Raw genomic sequence first — 25,235 nt, 5'->3', positions numbered from 1 at the left:
AAAAAAAACACCATAAATGGATAGACAAAACTTTTATAATAATTTATAATAAATAAAAATTAGGATCACACCTGAGTCCTCCCACATTTGTCCACAATTACAGGATTAAGGAATATAAAGTGAATACGGTTTGAGGGCTATAAAAATAATGTTCTTTTGGGCAACTATGGTTCCATAATGAACGTTTAACATCCATGGAGCCTCTCCAAAAGGTTCTATAGATTGTTATATTGTTCTTTAGACTAAGGAAAATAAAATGGTTCTTCTATATTGTATTGCTTTTTTGGAACCTTTATTTTTTTTTAAGAGTGAGGGACTAACTAAGAGAAAACTAGATGGAGTGTCACAAATCTAATCTTGAATTCAAATGCAACTCTGACTGGAGGTACAAAAATGCAAAAGTACAACCATTAAAATTCGAAAGCATCCCAAATGGCCACTGTGCAAATCCAAGCAAATTTAAATCAATCCAAAAATAATGGAAAAGGTTTTAGCATGTTCCTAACAGTGCTGTTGTTTAACAGCTGTACCCAGCATGCTCTGCCTTGCCATGTGCATTCATTCTAATAAAGCAAAACCTAATGGAGCTAATTCATCATCAAGCTAGGGAAAACGCGGCGACGGCTCACGTGATGAGCCCTGTCAGGGAACATATGTTGCCCAAAATAATAACTACCAATGCTGCCAACCGAAATGACACGTTTCAACAAGCAGATTGGCAGAGACACAACCAGAGCCTCGACCACAAAAAAAAATCAATTATTCGAACACTCTCGACTCTAATGAGGCTTTCCATGTGTGCTTCGATATCACCTCAGCCCTTGGTTCAATTAGTATGTAACATCTGGATTAGTCTCGGAGTCATTTTAATTGGATTAATATAAATGGCACTAAATGAGCAACAAGGACAGTGTGGCATTTAGTGCCTCGTGCTTCATTCTAGGATAAAAGAGGCATTAGAATTGCCCTTCTTCAAATATTCAGATATTTTTGAATGGAGTATTGCATTATTTAGAGGAGAAAAATGGTTAGCCATTGAATATAAAGTGGCTTTAGAAGTCTATTGTTTTATTTCCATAACCATTAAGAGGTTCTTGATGAGCTCTGAAAGTACAGAAAAATACATTTAATACAGAATTAATGTCAGGGACACGCCTATTTTCTTTTGGCATTACTATTTTTTATTTAATTAAATTTGATGCATTGACATAATGTACATTTTTACTTAATGAATCTGATACTTAAATAATGCATTAATGTTGTTAGTTAATTCATATTAAACATTAACTTAAATTGACAGCAGAAAAAAATAAAAAAGGAATCTGTAATTTATTAATATAATGTATTAAAAAACAATTCTATAAAAAGGGTTATAGCTAACTGATATAATTAATTGAAAGTTAATTATATGTTAATAAAATTAATGCTATGTCTATGCCAGAGTTTTTAATATGCTTTAAGACAAACCATGTGTAAATTCATAAGTCGACAGCATTGCTGAGTATTTTCTAGATATTATCGGCCGATTAAGGCATTTTCCTATCGGTATCATCATTTATAAAATCCATGTAAGGGTGGTGATGCCAATAAAGCACATAAAAGCTGTCACAAAGAACTGGCAAAAGTAAAGATTGAGTATACATCAAATATAGTAAGGAGATATTTTAATTGTTTATTAATAAACAAGTGTTTTCAGTCAGTGTCGCTGCAAAGTTGACGACGCTGACTCGTGATTTTCAGTGAACACACCAGACAGAAATGCACATTTCATCCGGATTAAAGCAGAGAGCAGTCTGTACTTCGTTTTGAATTGTTCTGTTTAAAAGTAGACATTTCAATATAGATATATTCCTCAGGTCTATACGCTGAGTTTCGGTTCATTTATGAAACGGGTTGCAGTTCACGCGCCTACCCATTAAAAGTTTGTACATACCAATAGGAAAGTGTGTCCAAACTTTTGACTGGTAGTGTACTATAATATAAATAATATTACTACTGTATTATAATATACATATTAAAGGAGTAGTTATCTTTTTAAAAAAAACTTTATCACCCCCATGTCATCCAAGATGTCCATGTCTTTCTTTCTTCAGTCGAAAAGAAATTAAGGTTTTTGATGAAAATAATCCAGGATTTTCTCCATGTAATGGACTTCAATGGGAACCAAACGGTTCAAGGTCCAAAAGAGAGTTTCAGTGCAGCTTCAAAGAGCTTTAAACAACACCAGACGATGAATAAGGGTCTTATCAAGGGAAACAATCGCTCATTTAAAAAATAAATAACAAAGTTTAAGTTTTATAAACACAAATGTTTGCCTTGCTCTGTTCTGTGATGAGCGTTCGTGACTCTCCTGTTCGAACTCGTTCATCAAAATGAACAAATTTTTTTTCGAGTCATGACTCGAAGGGTCCTAGATAAGACCCTTATTCATCGTCTGGTGTCGTTTAAAGCTCTTTGAAGCTGCACTGAAACTCTCATTTGGACCTTGAACCGTTTGGTCCCCATTGAAGTCCATTACATGGAGAAAATCCTGGATTATTTTCATCAAAAACCTTAATTTCTTTTCGACTGAAGAAAGAAAGACGTGGACATCTTGGATGACATGCGGTGAGTAAATTATCAGCAAAAGTTTTTTTAAAAGTGAACTACTCCTTTAATAATATCGGCCGATATATCAGCCTCTGCCTTTTTTTTTTATCGGTATCGGCTCCCAAAAATCCATATCGGTCGGGCTCTAGTATTTTCTCCTTAAAACTGCAGTGAACCAAAAATAGAAGAAGAAAAAGAGTCTCAAAAGAAAGAAAGAAAGGTTTGGAGATCATTTTTGAGTGAACTTTTCTTTCAATTAGCAAGATTTCTTCTGAGCTGAAATACTTTGGGTAAGTTTAAATGAGCTGAACCTCATCGCAAACCCAATGGTGTCAAACTCCTTTCATCCACCAGTGATTTAATTATAATTTCAGACTCATTATGAGACTATCTTTCCTGTATTCCAGACCGGAACTGTCTTTTTGGTAGTCTTGAGAAATTCTGCTTATAAAAGCAAGTCCCTCTAAGCTCCACTAGCTCTCAGCCAGGTGCGTGTGTGTGTGTGTGTGTGACGAGACAGATTGAAGCACAGGGGCGTCCCACTGTCCCACACACATCCAACTCTGCCACCGCAATCGGCATTCCTTTCAGTTTCGCAGTCTTCACGCTCGGCCCGGAGCAGTTATCAGCTCCAGAAAGGGTCCATGCTGCCAGTCGCGTCTAGGAAATTTAGCCACAAAGAACGAGAGGCAGACCCTTTTTTCTTTTCTTTTTTTTTTTTTTTTTTGATAGAGAAAGAAAGAGATTCTGCACACGAGTCAAGGGCAGAGGAAGCCAATTGGAAAGCAGAGAAAAAGGAGGACCTCGTGTTCATCACACATTAAGGAGCCATTAGTGATTGAGAGCGATTAGCAAGGCTATGCTGGGAAGCTCACAAGTCATTAAAACTATAAAGTCTGGTTCACATAGCAGTTTATTCTGGCCAAGAGCCACCAACAGTCCTTACACAGGAAGAAAAGGCCAACACCAATCACCATTCTGGGTTCTGTAGAGGACGAATCTGAAATTGATGATACCATTATATTGTTGCATAAAAACTCACACAACAACAATTTCCACTTTAAATAGCATGACTTTCTGCATGCATACTTTAACTGATCAAACTTATCGATGGTACATTAAAGGTGGAATACCTAAGATTTTCGCATTAAAATATCCCAAAATCACAAGGCCAGTGTTATATATTTAGTTAAGATGATAACTTACAATTTTACAAATGTTTCAAACAATGTTTAAATCCATTGGCCGCCGCTGGAGAACTGAGATGTGTAGATTCAGCCATCACGTCTGTTGTGAAAGATATCGACAGCGCCATCATTTTAAAAAGAGAATCGCGACCAAGGCATTCGCCGATCGGGAAGATGTTTTTGCCGTCCTTCCTACGGGATTCAACATACGTCACCAACTCCGTTGCTCTGATTAGTTGTAACGTTAGGTCTAAACACGCCCCAAAATCACAGCCCAATGGAGCAGAATCAGACTCACATTCTTTAACCACGATCGATTATGGAAATTTATGGAAATTGTCATCCCTAATTTTGAAGAATGTTGGTAGACAAACAGTTCTGGTATTGTATGTATCTTACAGGTCCCATTCTGATTCACTGAAATAAATCACTCACTCATTTAGGAATCAGATTACACTGCAATGTCCTTCTCTGAATTCTTATGCTACATTAGTTACTTAGAATCAAGACTTAAGGCCATTGCACACTGAGTCCGAAATTCGCATCCGAAATTTTCGCACTTTAAAAAAAAAATTCGACCTCGCGTTATGTCAAACACGCTTGCACACCGCCTCCGAAACTTTCGTCCGTCATAAAAAAATTCGGATCAGGTACGATTTTCTGCAATCTTTCGCATCCACGGCCAGCATTTTGAGAGGTTTTTTGACAATTCAGGGGCGGGTGGAGCTCGTCCTATGGAGCTCGTTCTGCACATCATCAGTTTCAGTTTTGTTTATGTTCTCTTCTCTCGGTTGGATTATGAAAGGAATAACCTCCCCTTTCAATCAGATTGAAATTTCGGATCGATTAATGTGTGATTGAGCAGCCAATTCGATAACTAATGTATTATTTGGGTACAATATATAACCTGTAGCCTATACAGCTGTTGTATGTGTGTGTGTGTGTGTGTCCATACCTTAGACATACTGACAGTCTCTGTTCAGAATCGATTGGTTCACGGAAATTGGTGGTCTTGTTTTTTAAATGTGGCTCCAGAATCGCAATAAAGCATCAAACTGTTCCACTGACATTCTGAAGTAAATTTTGACTCGCTCGGGATAAATTCGAAACTCCTTGATAAGGAGGTGCTTTCTCTCGGCGCAATTACAGGATTGGATGGACGTAATAGATACGTAATAGATGTATCACGCTGAGGGCTGTCGCGGTTATGGAATTTCCCTTGCGGTAATATTGAGTGGCTCAATAGCGCGATATGACCGCCATTTATTTATTTAATTTATATCTTTTTGTTGCTATAATAACAGCCCATTCTCACTCCCAAGGCGTCACCTAACTGACGCCTTGGGAAGCATTTGGACATGCTTCAATATCTGACGCTTTAGGCGCCCTTTAGCGTCAGTTAGATGACGCCCTAGGATCGCGTGTACCCTACCCCCACCCCACACCTAAACCTAACCGCGTCCTCTAACTGACGCTTTCCTTAAGCGTCAGTTAGATGACGCCGTAGGATCGCGTCATGTAAGTGACGCTAAAGGGCGCCTAAAACGTCAAATATTGAAGCATGGTCAAAGGTGACGCCTTGGGGTGAGAATGCGTTGATAATAAATAAAGTTTACGATGTGGACAAAAACGAGGACATTTTCAGTAACCATTGTAACCGAAACTAAACAGCGTCTACAGTACATGCGCATTGAAAGACTTTCACTCAGCGCACATATTGTTATGACAACGGACTTTGAGCGAGTCATTGAACCGTTCATTCAACGAACACGTTTAAAAAAGCTGATTCATTAAAAGAGATGTAAAGAAACGAGATGTTAATTATTTTTAACATTGATGTTCAACTTTTCAAGGCTAAGCTGAGCAGCACTGCGTCGCATGGGCAACGCTGAAGCTGATGCTTTTCTTATTAGAGACCAATATAACATTGATTCAATGAGTAACTCACTGATTTTATTTCAGCTCCCTTGTGCTGTGGGATGCTGACCAGAGCTGCTGCTGACGTGCATTTATGGGAAAATACCCGTGAAGAGAACGTTAAAATGATGATGCAACAAATATTTCGCTTCCCTTTGACACGACAAGCTTTTCACGACAGACGCAGGTAATCGCACGCGCTCTGCCGATCTCTCTCATTCACTGTCTGTGTGAAGCCTGTAAGCTACACAACACCATGATAAACAGTCTTGTTATCATTATGAACTCGTTTAACATTCAATACACATGCATTACGTTCAAAACAAGAAGGGTATAGCCTTATAAAAAAAAAAACGTGAATATCGCGGTTGCTGCGGTTACGTGCAATCCTCTGCGGTTGACTTGTCAGAAGCGCGGTACTACAATATTGCGGTTACCGCGACAGCCCTATACGTAGTACTTCCGGATTCAGTGATCTTTGTGCACTGCCACTTCCGTTGAATCACCGGCGAACTGATGGCGAACTGATGAAGTACTACACTAAGTTTAGTTATACGGCATCCCTGGTAAATTGGTCTGATTCACTAAAGTGCCGGCTGCAAACAAACGTGCTACCTTGTTTTATTTTAAAGTTTTAATCCAGTTCTTCCTTATACTCAATTCAGTCGGGAATCCATGAAAACTTAAGTAGGGTTGGCGTTGTTGGTTAGATTTACAAAGTGGAGCAGAGCAGTGACATAAATAGCATTCGTCTCAGGCATTGTTGAACTGCGTCGGAAGTGGACATGCACAAATTTAACAAATCCCGCCCATGAAACCCGGAAGCGTGATAATCGTCTTTTTCTATATTGTCTTTTTCTTCTCTTTTCAATAAGAGAGAGGACAACAAAATCATCCGCACTGCTTGACGAATCCATTTTGAATGCGTTTAATAAATACGCATCGGACTCAGTGTGCAAGGTTTCTGTGCGTGACGAATTTTTAGGCTGACGAACACGAAAAAACGCATACGAAAATTTCGTACTCAGTGTGCAATGGCCTTTAGGAAATAAGTACTGATGTTAATAAGATCAAGTTGTATCTAAGGCACTTAATCGCACAGCATGAATCTTTCAGTAACGACAATTTACCACCTGACTTGACACGGGTTCATAGAGAATGCTTTCTAAAATCACTTAAATGAGAAAATCAGTAGAGTCGAGTGGCTCATGAACACACACTCACTACAAAATGATTCACAACAGAGAGGCTCTTCTGCTTCAAATCAAACTGAAGAAATCTCTGCCGGCATGGCAACCATGACCGGGAAAATGAACAATTGGATGGAGTTATTTACGGCCAGCAGAAACACCCATATAAAGCGCCAGTCAGCCACACTGAACAGCAGAGACGACAATTGTCATGTGTCTGTACATGTAAGAATACGGGGAACAAGGGTCAGACCTCTGAGGATCAGAAAAATCAATGTAGCTTGTGATCATAACATCCCAGGCTGGACCAGTTCTCCGCCTCCGGCTCGAACACCAATCACTCGCTGATCCTGATCGGCCATAACTCTGCTTCAAGACACGTCTTCAGCTCTGCTGGCTTGAGTTTGTTCTGGTTTACTTCCTCAGCGCTTCAGCGGACTGCATCTCCATGGCGGATTGTCTGCTGAATCTGTTTTTGTCATTAGAGTGACTGCAGAATGTGGGCAGGCTTTCAACACGACTCACCTCAAAGACATCCACTGTGCTCCCAACTCTCTCTCCAGTCCTCTTTTTTTTAATAAAGAGAGTCTTTTTTTCCTAACGGCCCCTCACAGATTCTGCAGAGAGGCTTAAAAGTTTGAAAGCCGCCCACTCGGTTCGGTATTTAGGGCAGAGCGAATCGAAGGAGATATTAAGGGCTACACATGGGAGTAGTGGAGCGCGAGCGATGCCACCTGCCCGTGAAGCGCCATTGTCCTTCGCCCAGCGGAAGGATAGACACAGTTTGAAGTGCGGAAAATAAAGACAGAGTTCAGGAAACTCTTTGGGGACCTTGAACCAAATGGCAGAAGCTTTCAGAAACATAATATGAGGTCCTGTGAGAATGGAGAATCAATCCACGATGGCTGGTGTAGTGGATTATAATCGTACGCTTCAAACTCCACAAAGGGCGATCCATAAATTATTACCATTGGCACAAAGGGCTTGACCTGGGTTTCTCAGGAAGAAAAAGCATGCTAGAAATATTTAGCATGAAGCTAAATCACCTCATTAGCAGTGTTGTGCAAGCTAATCTAGCTAGCTAAGCTACAATCTAGCTCAGCTAATTGAAAGCTACTGTTAAGAGTACCAACTATTTGGCAGCTTGCTACATTAAAGCTGCATCATGATATTTTCATGTTAAAAATTACTAGTAAGGTAATTTATTCACATCCCTGTTTGTTAAAAGTACACATCACATATCAAATTATATCATATCACATTTTATATATCGCATCATAATGTTTGTAACACAAAACAATTCCAAAACACTTCTGAAGATGTTTTGTAATCATTTTTTTTTATTATATTAATATACAGTATATGGAGCCCATAAAGGGACATGGTGGTAGTAAAAAACAAACAAAAATGAGATGGGAGGAAAAATAAATCAACTCAATGCTTTTGCATTCTCTCGCAAATGTTTTGCGTCCCCTTGAGAAACTTCGAAAGTTCTGTAGATAAATGATAAAATATATTTATTATATTTGAATTATCCCCAAACCAGGTAAAACATAATATATTATGTTATATTATATTATATTATATTATAGCTGCTTATGTCTCTGTATAAGTCAACTGCATCATCTGATTAATGCCTGGTTCAGATTACACGATTTTAGCCTGATTTTGGCACGATCCGTTTGACGTAGGGTGTCGTGGGGATTCGTAAACGTCAACGAGCGTCGGGACGCAAGATTCGATCGTATCATCTCGTATAGTGTCATAGTGGGCGACAACCTACGTCGGTCTGCGATGCTTCACGACATCACGACAAAAACAGACTAGCGTGTTTAATATTTTAACGGTTGTCGGTTCCGACACATGTGTGAAGTTGACCAATAGGAGCACAGAAGCTTTTCCGTACACAACCTTCAAAAATGGCGAAACGAAAGAGAGACAATGGTGCTAACGTTAAAACTAAAAGTAAAAATATATAAGAAAACAATATTTTTCCTCAAGTTCTCTTTGGAGGATTGACAGCCCACACTGTCCTCTTCGAGCAATCCAGGAACGTGTCCATTGTCGGGTTTTCTTGCTTTTTTTTACTTTTTTCTTTTTTTAACACAGGACAGCCAATACAACACTCACACTTCATCCATTGTTTGTTTCCGTTCGTTTCCGTAAGTCACTCGCTACTAGTTTCGCCTTCTCGACGGCATGCGATGACTGGTCAGGAAGCAAAAAGTAGTCTGACGTGTCTTGTCCACGACACGACAAGATTTTAGGAGTCAAAATCGCGTAATCTGACACAGTGACTATCGTAACAGACAAAAAAAATCGTGTAATCTGAACCAGGCATTAGTCAAGTGAGTGAGTGAGTCATTTATGCTGGAACCACTCCAAAAACTAACATCCAGCGACTACAGTGATTCAGTCTGGTTTGCCTGATCCATTGAAAAGAACTGATTCTAACGAGTCATTCATTGCTTGATCTGATTCTAAATAGCCAACATAGAATACTGAACAATTAGGGTTTCACAATGCTACCACACTACTTAATCAATCAAAATGCTTTGCTACTGGAAAACTACATGCCTATTGCTTTAATTAGTAAGTTAATTAGCATCCCATTGGTCTCACAGTACCAAATGACATTCTCAGCCACATTTACAGGATTTTGGTGACACAACTAGTAGCCCACTGTGAAGGGTAAGTTGGGTCAGACTCTTGTCTTGAGGATCCTTTTCAATCCTAAAATGACAAATATGTCGCCCTATTGTGTTAAGGCTCATTCTCTGTGTTCAGCTCCATCTCACTTCCTTTCAAGAGCTCAATTCACTTGTAAATGCGTTGTTATCCACGCACAAGTACTGATGAAGAAAAGTGCATCACGCAGACGAGGGAAGTACTTTCAGCTTTATAGACTTCAAGCGAAGGCCAGTGAAGCAGTTATGTGTTGCTTTAGATGACAGCATATCTCTGTTATCAGATCTGATAAATAAAACAGGTTTTCGCCGTTTCCATTGTCGATAGCACTCGAAAAGTCTTGTGGTGTAATCTTCCTCCCGCCTTATCCGGCTACAGTAATCCCAGCCTTATCTCGAGAAAAATACGTCACGGGGGTTTTTCTCTGACAGGTTTCTGATGCCTTATCATTGTGGCAGGGATTTTAACGAGGGAACCGGTAATTGCTCTAAAATCACAGTAATTACATGCAAACGACAGGCCGTAATTTTGATTTTTCCCCAGAATCCAGAACAGAAGAGTGAATCACCATCCTATCTGTGTGGTTTGAGGAGCAGGCGGGAATGGTTTTGAGAGATCTGTCCCCAGGTGCACACTGACATTTCACACTGACGCTTATCTGCATCGTGATTGGCTGCTGGAAGCGATCAATCAACAAACATCACGCCTCCCACAAAGCTCAGAGAATATGAATGCCGTTTATCGTGGGTAATAAACCTGCTGCGATCTCTGGTGGCCAGTGAGTCTTGTATGCTAGTGAATCTTGCGCTTTACAGATAAAGTATTTACAAAATCATAAAGGAACAATGCAAGGGAGCTACACCTGAAAAACATCACAGCGTTCCTCTCATCTCTCAGAAGTCTCCCAAAAGCAGTAGAGATCAACACAAGTTTGATCTATGCACCACATCCCTTTCAAGCTTTTTTTGGGAAAAGATGTTGAATAATTTAATGCTCGCGATGTCTAGTTACAGTAGGTATAAAAACTGCTATATACAATCTGGATTGTATAATGAGCACAAAAGTGTTAACCCTCAGGTGCTTTTCGGTCATTTCTGACCGAAAAAATTTCTGTTTTGAAATTTTAAAAATCACAGCTTCATTGGAATGTTACGAAACTTGGTGACTTTTATTGCATTATGTATGTGAATACAAAAAAAAAAATTGAGGTGATGATAAGAGCATGCTAAGTGGTCGTAAAAAAAATAGTCACACTTGTGGTCTTCGGTCAAAAATGACGACCCATAGGAAATGAATGGGAAATTGACAAAAAAAAAAAAATTCTCTGAATTTTTGTACGTGCAATCTACAAATCGGCCACAATTCTAAAAAAAAGTACACCGCAGGAAAGGGGTGACACTCTACAACATCTAGAGTGCAAACCCACACACACACACACACACACACTTTTATACACTTACACACAAATAAATGTTGATTACAAAAAGTATGTTTTGAATTTTTTAAAATCACAGCTTCATCGGAATGTTACGAAACTTGGTGACTTTTATGGCATTATGTATGTGAACACACAAAAAAATTGAGGTCATGAACTGAGCATGCTAAGTGGTCTTAAAAAAAATAGTCACACTTGTGGTCTTTGGTCAAAAATGACCCCTATAGGAAATGAATGGCAAATTGACAAAAATTCACAATTTTTTAATTTATTTTTTTTTTACATTTTTTTAAATAAAAAATCATTTTTGAGATTGTTTCAAATATATATTCAAATCCACCAAAAAAATAAATAAAATGTGTTCATAAACATCTGGGGAATTCAGATGCTTTTCCATAGAAAGCTGTACATGCCATCTAGTGGTTACACCATGATTCTACGCTTTTTCTCTATACTGTAACCAGATGGTGCTAATTTTCTTCAAAAAATATTTTTTTTCTGAAGGCCTAGACGCTATATTAAACTAAAATACTGCATTAATATTTTTTTGAAAAAAATAATATATATATAGAAAAACATATATATTTTTCCATGCCAAAAATAGACCATACATATTGCATAAATATTAATAAATTCAATCAAATTGTCTCAAAATATTAAATTACAAAGAATAAATATTATTGAACAAAAATAAATTGCATTGGTTTTACTGGGATGGAGGAAATTTAATTTTTAGGTGTCCGGTCACTTTTGACCGGGAAGATAACAAGTGTGACTCCGAAACGAAGAGCACCTGAAGTGTAAAACTGGATGTGTTACAGTATATAAACAGGAAGTGTATTAGATTAGTATTCAAGAAACCAAACAAATTCTCAGATGTTGCATGAATAAAAATGGTTGGCATTCTCATAACAGTCTCATGTTTGCATGGGAATTGCTTGAGAAGGAGTTCCTGAAAAGGTAGTCGCTGTCATATCACGTCCATATGCACAGAAAGAACACGTCTCATTGATAATGAAAGAGCGCCGTGTGATGTAAACTCCCACACAGAGTTTCCATTTACCTTACAAACCGCATAACCATCACACGACCATTCAGATGCAACGGAGTCTGTTTGGCCGGACCTTCGAATGCAAACTTGTTGAAATCCATTATAGATTTCATCTGCTGATCCTTCTGTTTGTCACTCTATGAAAACAGCTCTCGGTCAGGCTCTATATATGTGACTGGACTGCCAATTGAGGTCTCTAGGGTAAATGAAGCTCCTGTTTGATGGATCCGATGGAATCACGTTTATGTGCGTCGATCCCCACATCCTGCTCTAGTGCCCGAGGTCATGCTCACCCCATTACCACAATCCAGATCGCTAATTAATTATTTCTTTTAAATAATGGATTATGTGCAATCAGCTGGTCATTGGCGCAAAATAAGCACAAATTATACTTGTGTGCATGCATATCTAATCATAATGTGCCGTATTAAGCATGTTGGCAGTGGATTTAGTGTTATTTTTGAGGAATTCATCGTAACTCCAGGCTTTTTAAAGAAAATAAAATGCTGCTTTTAAATGGCACACTTATTATTCATTGCTATCTCCACTCACAGTTAACCCTCAAAGGGTCATAGAAATCAATATCACCCACTATGTTAGCAATACATGCAGGGAAAATATAAATGGTCCACAGGTGCAGGCAGCCATAAATCACCATGGACTTCTTTCTCTTCCTTTATCTGCAAGTCGCTTCAAATCAAGACAAATCATCCTGGCACAAAAATAATTGCACTTATCCATTATCATTTAAATGCAATTAATCATCTTCTAAGGAATCCGCCTCACTGTATCATCACGTTTGTGCAATGCAATACAGATTTCATCTTTAAATAATGTCTTCTAATAATAAGCTCATATTCAACCAGTGAACAAAAGACAGCCACTTCCAGCACACCATTATGAATATTCATACGTGTGAATCAATAACTGGGAAACACAGCAGATCAGTTTTCTCTTACATTGCATGTTGAGCTGTTATCAGGGTAAATCAACAACATTATACATAGGTTGGGTGGACATTTTACTACTAAATTTCAGAGTTAAAAACACATTAAGAAGGTAGTGTTGACTTTACACAACTAAAATTGTAAAACATTAAGACAATCTTTTATAGCATGAAGCAATTATGAGAATCTTAATCTCAAATGTAGCCTATGACTATTACACAGTAAGCAATCCAAAAATGGACTGTGTGGATATACGGGAAGGACTGATGATATTTGCAATGTGTCTTCTTTAAAGTTATTTCTGTATTGAAAATGAGGAACGAGAAAGCTCAGCTGGGATCCTCTTTCAAAACCTCATGAAGGTCCACCAAACTTATTTTTAACAACTTTAAAAAAATGTGTAAAATACAAATCCAGATACGTTTATGCAATTTCCTACCCAAAACAAAAAACTGGGGTTGATTGGGACACTTTCCCCGTGTCATCCCAATATCAAAACTGGTTCCCATCACCCTGAATTCAGCCTATATGTTGTATCACAGACAGGTAAAGCAGAATACAGATAAGCTTCTCTCTGTATTCATGAGAGTGTTTACACAGTCAGTCAATCGATCAATGAGTGCAGGGATACAGCTGCTGTTCAACATATAGAGTATGTGATCGAGCAATGGACATGAGAGCACATCATACATTCATCACAGATCTCTTACACACGTATTCCGACTAAATAACTCGCGAACTGTTGCATAAATCCGTATTATAATCGAGTTTGTGAGAGTAAGAAAAATCAATGAGAATGTAGAATGCACAAAATTCGTATTTCAGCTCTCTGTATAGTTATTCAACTGTTGTAACACTTTAAACAAGAGGCATTGTGTATTATAGATACTTGAGGTAACGTAACTGTCCCCACCCCACCCATAAACAAAACTTCCTATAAATTCACCAAAAAAAATCCCTAGTCGATTAAACTAACGCTTTCTATCTATTTATCACGCGCAACATCTATTCAGTGCCGTTCCCAACAGCAGAATGATAGTTTTGGATAACTTCCCTCACTATAAACGTCGTTGATATATTCTGAAAGATGTTTTATTGTAGCTGAGGCGTTATGTGGTGATGCGCGCGCGTTTTCCCCCTCCAGCTGCGCGCGCTGTCACTCGCACCGGACTCCGGGTTTCTTACCTGCACGAAACTGTGATCTCCACTTTGGTGGCGGGGATGTTGCCCGTTAACGGGTCGAACTCGTAGACCGAAGCCATGTCCTCCAGTTTGTCCATGATGTCTCCCTCCATGAGCGCGCGCGGCTCGGGGCAGTTCCACGGCTCGCGCAGCCTGGCCCCGCGGAGGCTGTCACGGTCCCGCTCGGACCACGCAGGAGTTAACAAGGCCAGGGTATTAATGAAGAGCCCCCCTACAACTCAAGAAACTTGAACGGGGATGTTAAAGTCAGGGGGGAAGTCGCTTTAAACTGTGCTGGAGAGTCTGGTGGTCAGCAGAGAGAGGGAAAGATCTCCTCGGTACATCAAGCGCTCTACATGTGCGCTCGTGAAGAGCATCCAGCCAGCGCGCGCTCCAGCCCTACCCTACTATCTGTTCGACACGCGCATGCGCACTGATGCTCTCTCCGGTGGGCTACACTCCGCACTGGCGTATGCCTACAGCGGCTTGAATGGCACGTCAATGAAAGGCGAATCACAATTATATTGTGCCAAAATGTATTCTATAGGCCTACATGATTACAGAACATGATTACCATGTGTAAAGAGAGTTCTTGGTCACAGCTGGGGTTAATAAAGACTTAATTTACGATACATTTCTATTAGCATAATGTTTTATAAAATAGCAGCAAAACCTAAATAAAAACAACAACACTAACGTTCAATAAATCCTTAAACCTGTCATTTTAAAATAAATTAATAAATTATATAAATAAATTACTTCGAATTGTAGCCTATAGTTGCTATAAGGTTGCTATAGCAACCTGGCACATTAACACTGGATTTAACTGGTGTGTGTATGTGTGTGTGTGTGTGTGTGTGTGTGTGTGTGTGTGTGTGTGTGTGTGTGTGTGTGTTCAAATCAAAGATGTCTTGTATCATAAAACTGTGAACTTTTGCTTGAAAAAAAACAATGAAAAAGGCCTAATTCACAATCTTACACTCAAAAAGAGAGTGAGAGAGGGAGTTTTATGAGCTATGCGTTTGATATGTGTTTCAGTAGCAATAATGTGGCACAAAATAAGTGATACTCCCTCTCAAAATAACAAGGCTATCTGGACAAATAATAGATCGAGATTTCAGCAATCAGGAAGTGTACCTTTGAGAAATCAAAGGAAGAAAGGAGCGAATACTGGAAATATTCATAGAAGTCATAAAATTATGACAAAATAAATTGAATTTTCTACTGAAACAAATATCAAAAAGATGTTTGCTCATAAAGCTCTCTCTATTCCTCTCAGATAGATAGATAGATAGATAGATAGATAGATAGATAGATAGATCAAGGTTTGCAAAACAATTCTAGGAAGTGCTACTTATAAGCAGTAACATTTTTGATAAGGTTGTTCCCTTTTTTTTTTTACTTAGAAAAATTAGGGCATTTTTCGTTGTTTTTTAAGCAAAAGTTCATCAGTTTAAGATACAGGAAATCTTTTCTTTGACAAATAGTCAAATGTATAACTCTAGTGTGCGCACATCATCTCATCCATTCAGAAACTGAGTTAGAACACCCAAAGGTTGTTTTTGTTGTTGCTCTGTCTCAAACGTGGATATAATGTTCCCAAATCTGTCAGCTAGTAAAGATAAAGCTATACAGCACAGAAGTCTACAGCTAATCTTACACTGTTAATTAAAGAAGAGAACCTGTTGATGCAGATGATGCATTTAACAACCATTAATCAAATCAAAATTAAATTTACTTCCGTTCCTCCAAACTGGCTATTGTCATGTAATCCTTAATTCAACTGTGCTACTTTAAATATGATATATTGCTTTAACCTCAGGAGGGTGGCGGTCATATGATTGTTTTTTCTTCCCTGTAGCTAATTTCTAATTGGTTAAACTGACTGACCTCGCCTCATCCCCCTCTTCGTCATTATTCATTGCAATCTAATGCAAGGCGTCCACTAATGATTCTGTGCTAATTACTCTGTAATATTTACTAGCATCTTCCATTGCAGAGGACAGATAATTCCCCAAAAATGCATCCATAATAAATAAACAAAGTAATAATGCATAAATAAAATGAGAGAGAGAGAGGGGGAGAGAGAGATTGGGAAGGATTGCATGAATTCAGCACCACTACACGTGGACAGCTCCCAGGAGCCGAAGTGAACAAGTTCAGCGTGTTTCCCCAGCGGCAGCTCAACCACAGAAAAGACACAGTATTTGCAAACACTTTCCCTGCTGCCTAAAAGCTAAGTGTTCAGTGCTTATCTAAAAATCATCTGCAAAAAAACATTAATAATGAATAAAATGAAAGAAAACCATGCATTTAACATGCCTATCACGGAAAAGCAGTGCACATTGTTCTTTTTTTCAGGGAGTTCGACAGCAGCAGACCTTTTCAGAACCAAAAAAAACATTTCCAAGAAACGCCAGAACACAGAACGAAAGTACTAACATGGTAAATTCACACTAAGTCCTCACTTCTCCCTCAGGATGCGGGCCTATTAAACTCCACTGTTTTCCTCCCTTTTCCTTAGACGGTTTAAAGGTGCATTGTGTAATATTTAAGAGGATCTGTTGACAGAAATGCAATATCATACATAACTATGTTTTCAGTGTTGTATAAATACCTACATAATGACCCGTTATGTTTTGAAACCTTTGATTGAGCCATTTCCCCTTACACTGAACCACGTTTCTACGGTGGCCCAAGACGGACAAACTACTACCGTCACTCGTGCAAAGAAGCTACACTCTAAACAGTGCTGGGTTGTTTGAATGCAAATTTGGGTAAAATATGGACAAACCCAAATGTTGGGTTAAAAAATGTAATTTCAAATTTTACCCCAACTTAAAACTTTCAATTTTTTAATTGCATTTTTAACCCAACATTTGGGTTTGTCCATATTTTACCCAAATTTGGGTTTAAACAACCCAACATTTTTTAGAGTATAGCTAAAGACTGCGAATAAAACACTAACACAATGATGAACAAGTAACAATAATACTCACCATTACACAATTTTACTGAATAATTACTCATACATCATTTCTTTATTTTTTTGCGTGGCCCTCAATCGGGTCATGGGGTTTATACGACCCCAATCAACTTATACTTAATAAAAAAAAGGTTCCCTTTATCTCAGTGGAAAAAGATTTTGTGACTGTTCATACATTATCTATCTACTGTATACACACACACAAAAAAAACCTGCTTGATTCGATTGTTCTGAAGGTATGTAAAAAAAAAAAATGTTTACACTTCTGGTCTTCAGGGTCAATATGAGCCCACATTGAAATGAATGGGAAATGTAAAAAAATAAATAAATAAATATATTTTCTTCATGTGTCAAAAAAAAAAAAATGCGGCATAAATCTGACATTTCTACACAGAAATGAAGGCCTAGTACTAGAGCATAAATGCAATGTATCATAAAAAAATTATATTTCATATGCAAGCTAATGGTGTAGTTGAGGAATTGTGTGGGATATGGATACAAAAGTACTTTATATCTCCAAAAACACAGCATTAATGAATAGATGAGAAGTAAACAACAAAAATATGATATATTATTTGTATGATTAAAAATGTATATTTTTCGTACAATTACTCAATCAATTGTTGGGGTCGTATAGACCCTGTAGTGTAAACAGGAAACGAAGACCATTTGAAGGTTAACTGACGACATCTTTTCCTGTCAGCCACCGTAACTTCTATTGGTTACAATTCGCAAACTCGCCACTAGATGCCTCTAAAATATACACACTGTACCTTTAAGTAAGCTCTGGAGCCACTTTGGAAATCAACGGGCACGGAAACAGCCTCACGCTGGCATGAGACCACCTCGTACCCTCCCGCATGAGTCACGAGTGTAAAGGCAATGTTAATGGGCATCGGGATGGGCGTGTGGGAGGATGTGCAGATGTCCTCCTAGTTTTGAGGTCTAATTGAGCCTCATGCGGTGCCTTCCACACCACACCAATGAGAAAAACCACTGCCAGTGTTCAACTTTGACCCCGTGACAAATATTAATTAACACCCAGTGCCAAAAAAGCCATAGTCAGAGATCTGATGGCGATGCCAGGGTGAGGAAGGGATGCAAAACTGCATCTCCGAACTGGAAAACCGGGACCAGATGGGAAGGCGAAGCTGCCACACAGAACAAAGACAGGAAAGAAGAATGTTTTCCATAATGTCAGCCAAACTGCACCATTCACTGTGATTTGGGGCTTTAATTACTGTGTTTCTTCCACATTGCGTCAACGGGGCCAGAAATAGGCCTGTTTGAGTGCAATTAAACGGAGGGAATTGAAGGGGTAAGGTCCAAATGAAGACCCTTGCGAAGTCTTGATGAGATGATTAATACGGGTGCGAAAAGGTCTGGGGGGTCAAACACAGACAGGCTTATACTTCCCATCCTGCTCGGCATCTAAGACACAATTTGTGTGAAGTCGCATCTATTGTGCCGCCATCTTTTAAATCGCAGTCCACACCAATATGTTTTCGGTTGAAGAAGACGTGTCAAAACCAACCGCCTGACAGTTTAATGTAACGTTAACCAATAAAGCTGGGTGCTTTCTTAAGTTTGATCATTCATCTGCTATGTCATGTTTATGACAGGTTGTGTTGTCTTAGTAATGTCAAGTTGTCATGAGAAAGACACTGACAGGTTGTGTTGTATTGGTTTATGTCAAGGTGTCATCTCAAACGATGTCATATTTGCATTAAAAATGTCATAATTGAGCGAAAGACACTTAATGACAGTTAATAGGCCCTTTTAACGCTATTTATTTAGACTGGCTTTTGTATCATAACATTTGTTGAGTCATTCTGTGTTTTCTTTGTGATATACATTTACAATATATCTCGATAATATATTTTATTTTTATATTTTGCATTGTATTGTTTTTGTTTTTTGGAAAGCACTTTGGTTCGCCTTGAAAAGGGGCTGTATAAATAAATATTGATTGATTGATTGATTGATTATCCGTCCGTATCATCTGAGTGAGCTTTTATGAGGTTTTACGCAGTGGTGGAATGTAACGAAGTACAAATACTTCGTTACTTTACTTAAGTACATTTTTCACGTATCTTTACTTTACTTAAGTAGAATAAATAGTGCATTCTTTTTACTTTTACTTCGTTACATTTTGCAGCAATTATTCTACTTTCTACTCCACTACATTTCTACAACTTCTGTTACATTTTCATTACATTTTCTGATCAGTTTTTCCCCTGCCAAAACGTAATCTGACCGTCCGTTCGTTGCACGTTTGTCTCACCAGTGACGTTTGGTTGCCATAGATACATCAACTAAATGCGTCTCGCACGCAGTGTGTTTATCGTGCAATTTATACGCGAAAATTTGTTTTTACATGCTTAGGAAACGCACCGTGTGTAATATACGTTTGGTTAGGATTATGGCAAGCCAAGAGGTTCAGAATTACACCATAAATGAATCGCATTTACGGCCAAACATAGTTATTAACATGTAGTAAGGATATGGCTTATATTGCCTAATTGCAAGCTTGTTTCAGAAATGGTGACAACAATTTTTTTCCATCATTATTGAACATCATTATAGGACTATTAGGTTCAATGAGTTAGAATTAAATGTTTTATTAATCATTAGAAAATAGTCATTAAGAGAATCAATTATGCAAGTACTTTTACTTTTAATACTTAAAGTACATTTAAAATACTTTTTACTTTTTACTTAAGTACGGTTGTCATTGTGTTAGGCTATACTTCTACTTTTACTGAAGTAAATATTTATCTGGTTATTTGTACTTTTACTTAAGTACTGAGATTCAGTACTTCATCACTGGTTTTACGTGTGTGCAGTAAATTTAGCGTTGTCAGGCATATTCCAAAAGTTTCTCACCCACAACAAAACTTCGTAAAACGCGAAATTTTTCAAATGTATCCACATTAAAGTAGACAATAGCCAACGCTCATGAATAAATCACATCTCCACCACCAACAGTTATTTTTACATCCCGCTAGTGTTTTTTTTTTTTTTTCCAGTCGCTGGCAAAAGATAGAGGTGGCGGAGGACTTTTTCAAAGCAGGCCGTTCCTACGGCCTAATCTCTGCCAGGCACAGTGCACTAGACTAATCCAAGCATGTGTTGGAAGCTGGGACTCTCGCTCCGGCTTTCATGTGTTTGATGCTAATACTAGCGGCCCTGCAGGCGGCTGTTGGCTCCTTCTCAAACTCCATTAGAGAGTAAAGGTCACTCTCTGGAGGCTTCCTGATGTCGTGAGAGGAACTTGCACTTCGCTCTTTGATAACATGTTATCTCGGCAAGAAGGTAATGTTTTACCTCAGCTGCCGGATGAAAGGTCGATAGGAAGTGCCCCGGTAGCTGAGACACATTGATGCGTCGGCACCATGGTGGAGCTGGCGTTTTACCCGGCCGTGGCGCTCATCTATTTCTTCGGCGTGTTACAGGCACACAAGGACGGCCGTGTGAATCTGCCCGACAGCGCTTCGGTCAACGTCTTCTGCCTGTTCGTGCTCATTCAGCCGCTGTGTTTGATCATAGGTGGATACACCGGGATGGCCACGTACTTGATTTCTGCATACGTTTCCTACAGCGTTCTTCCCTGGAAAAAGCCGGAGGAGGAGCAGGAGAAAAGGAAGAAAAAGAAGACTAAGACTAATTAAGACGCTCTTGATTAAGACTTCAAACAACAGCTTTGCGTAGGAGGGAACAAAGTGCAAATGCGAGATCTCATGATCTCTTTCAAAGATCGCGCACTTCTGAGGAAGAGGATGATGGTTCATTTGATATGAAGAAAAGGCTTTGAATTCCTTGCGTGTGTATCTGGAGGTTCGATGTTTCCACTGTTTGGTCTAAAAACATTTGAAAAGCAGAATGTCTCCTTTACTCAGGGAGAAGGTCTACAGATTGGTGTTTGTGTCCTGTTGATTGACAGCGGTGGATCGATGGACTGGCTGTCTCTTTAAATGCCACTTTCAGCATGTAGTAAAGACTCTCTCCAACACAGTTGAAAGAGGAACACACTGATGACTGCGATTTCTGGTTAAACTGCAAACATTTGTTTCCATTTCTACCTACTTACAGTATACATCACTTATATAATATGTTTTCGATCATAACATTTTACTGCCTGTACCATACATATACCTTTTGTTGTTTTTTAATTCAATAAAATATGTTATAATGTTTTTAATTGTCGATGAATGTGTCAGAAAATTACATGTGTCTGAATGTACAATGCATTAACAAGATAAATTTACAAAAGTTGCACACACACACACTGTCTATATAATGTCTTGAATAAACTGTCAAGCTTCAAATGTATATATACATATACATATTAGTATAATGCTCAAAGACAAGTGTGAAGAACACTGTTGTTTTTTTAAAGGAGTAGTTCACTTTAAAAAAAACTTTTCCTGATAATTTACTCACCCCCATGTCATCCAAGATGTCCATGTCTTTCTTTCTTCAGTCGAAAAGAAATTAAGGTTTTTGATGAAAATATTCATGGTTTTCTCCATATAATGGACTTCAATGGGAACCAAACGGTCCAAATGAGAGTTTCAGTGCAAACTGTTCAAAGGGCTTTAAACAATTCCAGACGATGAATAAGGGCCTTATCTAGGACCCTTCGAGTCATGACTCGAAAAAAGATTTGTTCAATTTGATGAACGAGTTCGAACAGGAGAGTCACGAACACGCATCACAGAACAGAGCAAGGCGAGCATTTGTGCTTATAAAACTTAAAATTTTGTAGTTATTTTTTAAATGAGCGATCTTTTCGCTTGATAAGACCCTTATTCATCGTGTAGATTCGTTTAAAGCCCTTTGAACAGTTTGCACTGAAACTCTCAACCGTTTGGTTCCCATTGAAGTTCATTATAAGGAGAAAATCGTGGAATTTTTTCATCAAAAACCTTAATTTCTTTTCGACTGAAGAAAGAAACACATGGCCATCTTGGGTGACATGGGGGTGAGTAAATTATCAGCAAAAGTTTTTTTTTTTAAAAGTGAACTACTCCTTTAACTGAAAGCAACTTGCACTGATATATCTTAAAAATATTTCAATGTCATTGTTTTTTCAGTAATGAATTCTGAATGAACCAGTAAAAAAATTCAAAGCTACTTAAATTTCCTAATTAAACTAAGCCAAGGCATGATCCTGGCTTAATCTAAACCCTGTCTGTGAAACCGGAACTAAGAGCTTTGTAACTTTGCACATCCGAAAGGAAAACATTAAAAAGCATCACAATGTTTTTGATTGAGAACGCATGCAAAACTGCTTTAGATTTGTATTCAACGGATGTTTTCCATCTTTTAAAGACATTTTCTTGGAGATACGTGTGATACTGTGGTCTATGATCGTAGATGTTTTTATCCAAACCTCTCCTGTTCACCACTGTCCTCTTTCTCAGTTTGTCTCTCTCGAACAACGTCACACTTTTACACTCGCAGCCCCAAGCTTTGTTTTCAGTAGAGAAATCTCTTCCAAACTGTGTAAAAGCGGGTCATCAGCGCACACACACACACACACACACACACGGTCCCCCTGCAGTGAGCTCAATGAGCCCCGTCCTCTCCGCACTCCGCGATCACAGTGCATCTCTCCCAGTGTCTCCGACACAATCTCTCATTATCACCCCTCAGCAGACCCGGCGGGACACAGGAGACGCGGCCACGGGGTGGGACTGCCAGAAAATGGCAGATGTGCCTCAGCAAGACACACGGAGATGAATGAAAGGCTTGTGCTAACGTCTGACTGCATGTGTAATCTCTCCTCCGGAGCATATTAAGCAATTCCTGGCATGTCTAACAGTCCAATAATATAGTCATGCCATTTAAGCGCAGTGAAGGCTTAATTGAGTAGTTTTCAGGATTCATTTACCCATGTGTCATCCAAACTTTCATTCATGGACCACAAGATGACTTAATGAGTGAAGGGAACTGTTAAGCTGCAATATGACAAAAAAATGGGAAATGGACATTGTTAAACTGTTAACTCTCTTTATATATATGTATATATATATATATATAAAGAGAGTTAACATAATATATACATATGTATATATCTATATACATAGACCTACATATATATATACAGATATACATATATATATATATATATATATATATATATATATATACATACATATACATACATATATATATATATATATATATATATATATATACACACACACACACACACATATATATATATATATATATATATATATACTGTATATAAAAATGCAGGATTTGGGCCACATAATCTTGAATCAGAACAACTTCCCCTCCCTCTTGCAGCATCTCTTCTCTTCTCTAATGATGAGGGCGGGGCAACCTGTCACTCATATATGATCGACCAATAGCAAACCACAAACAACCAATCCATTCAAATGGCCAAAATCAAGCCCCGCCCTCAATTTGTTCTTGTTCCAGAAGAAGTTTCACTCAATGTGGAAGAAAAGACTCGCGCAGCGTCCATTTCATGCCGACTTTAATGTGGCAAGACTTTCAGTCAAGGGTTTAGTGTTAATCTCGTCATCTAATTATCTGACGAAAACGTTGGTTAATAAAAGTTTTTGGATTTTGTCAAAGTGTAACGGTGCATCATATTGACAGTGAAATGAATTCAATTAAAACATACTGTAGAAAAAAAAATTAACAACCGTAACCCTCGTTCCCTGAGAAAGTAACTTGCACTGTGTGCAAAGACGACACTTTAGGGAACAAAATACCCACTGCGCCACTCTGACTAGTGTCTGTCATTGTGTGAAGCCATCTAGCACAACTCAAGACGCGAGTCTAGTGAATACGGCGTAGAGGGTATAAAAGACGAGTCTGTCGCTCTAACATTGTCCTCCCCACTGTCGTCCACCTCTTTAACACTAGAACGGCCATAACGGTCATTTTGAATCATTTTGGTTTCAACTTTGTTGAAAAAAAATAATAAAATCCTGCTGGTACCTGACTTTTCCTAAAATTGTCTGTATTTTCATTTAAAATGCTTTTCATATAAATTAAGTTACATAAACATAAGGCAAAACAAAAAATTAACATATTTACCTATTTCGGCCATAGACGGTCATATTGACCGCACTGAATTTCGCGGTATTTTTTTTTCATTTCCTCCTCATCAGAGAGTGATTCAGAGTCACATCAAAGAAAAAGAGACGGCTGCTATCATCAGACACGGCGGATCCGTTCATGTCGGATGATCCTGGTGAGATTTGTTTGTTTTGCTGCATGGGCTGTTTACTAGTCCTGCTAGTCCTATTATTTGACATTTTCATCATAGTTTTTGTCATTCAAACCTAGATTTATTTAGTTATCCTCTCGTTTTCGTCTTTGAAAAAATGTGGTTGACGAAAATAATTACGAAAATTATTCGTCAACGAAATAAACACTGTTTTGAATCTAACAGTCAAAATGACCGTTTGTGGGCGTTCTAGTAGTTTTGGAATTCTGGCACTTGGAGTGTTAAGGAGGTTGGCCTGGTATGCCTGCATAATGCCCATCATATGCAGGCTGGCACCAGTCCAACCCGCCGCCATATATCCCACCTAAGCCGATGTAGTACGGCAGGGTTTGGAGGGCAGCAACAGCAACATTATACACTAACTAAAGTTAGAAAAGAGAAATCATACTTTACCACCCCTTTAAACCTTGCACCAACACGTTTTGAAGAAAAATCAAGATGAAAAAAATGACGGTTAACAATATTGGACATTGAGCTGAGAGAGCTGAAGCTAAAGAGCGAGTGAACACCAGTAACCCGAAGTGCTTTGCTAAACTATTATAATTCATATCAATTATATGCCATTTTAATCAAGGTAAAACTTATGAACTACCCCAACACATCACTGAAATACTGTCATCTGTGTTTGGAAGGGCCGTATCGCCTCAATCACACACTGATGCCACTCGTCCATCATCATCCCTCCGTCCTCCCGAGGAAAGGAAGACAAGCACAGCCTCGCCAGTTAATGATGATGATGATTTACACGTGAAATGAAGATGTATGACTGCCGTTTAAATTGCGTTGGTTT

At 38.5% G+C, this 25,235-nt stretch overlaps 1 protein-coding gene across 1 annotated transcript in view; it reads right to left on the bottom strand.

Annotated features, from left to right (window-relative positions):
* Positions 1–14,582, bottom strand: part of cpne5b (copine 5b) — a 203,387-nt gene extending 188,805 nt beyond the window's left edge. The window contains exon 1 of the mRNA XM_039663352.2: positions 14,190–14,582. Coding sequence (XP_039519286.1) covers positions 14,190–14,299 — 110 coding nt within the window. The 5' untranslated portion in view covers positions 14,300–14,582. The remainder of the gene's footprint in view (positions 1–14,189) is intronic.
* Between the last annotated feature and the right edge of the window lie 10,653 nt (positions 14,583–25,235).

The sequence above is a fragment of the Pimephales promelas genome, chromosome 21 (genome assembly GCF_988280905.1).
Source record: "Pimephales promelas chromosome 21, fPimPro1.hap1.1, whole genome shotgun sequence".
Classification (NCBI taxonomy): Eukaryota; Metazoa; Chordata; class Actinopteri; order Cypriniformes; family Leuciscidae; genus Pimephales; species Pimephales promelas.
Note: the sequence above shows the minus strand (reverse complement) of the source record. Positions and strands in the feature narration are given on the sequence as shown.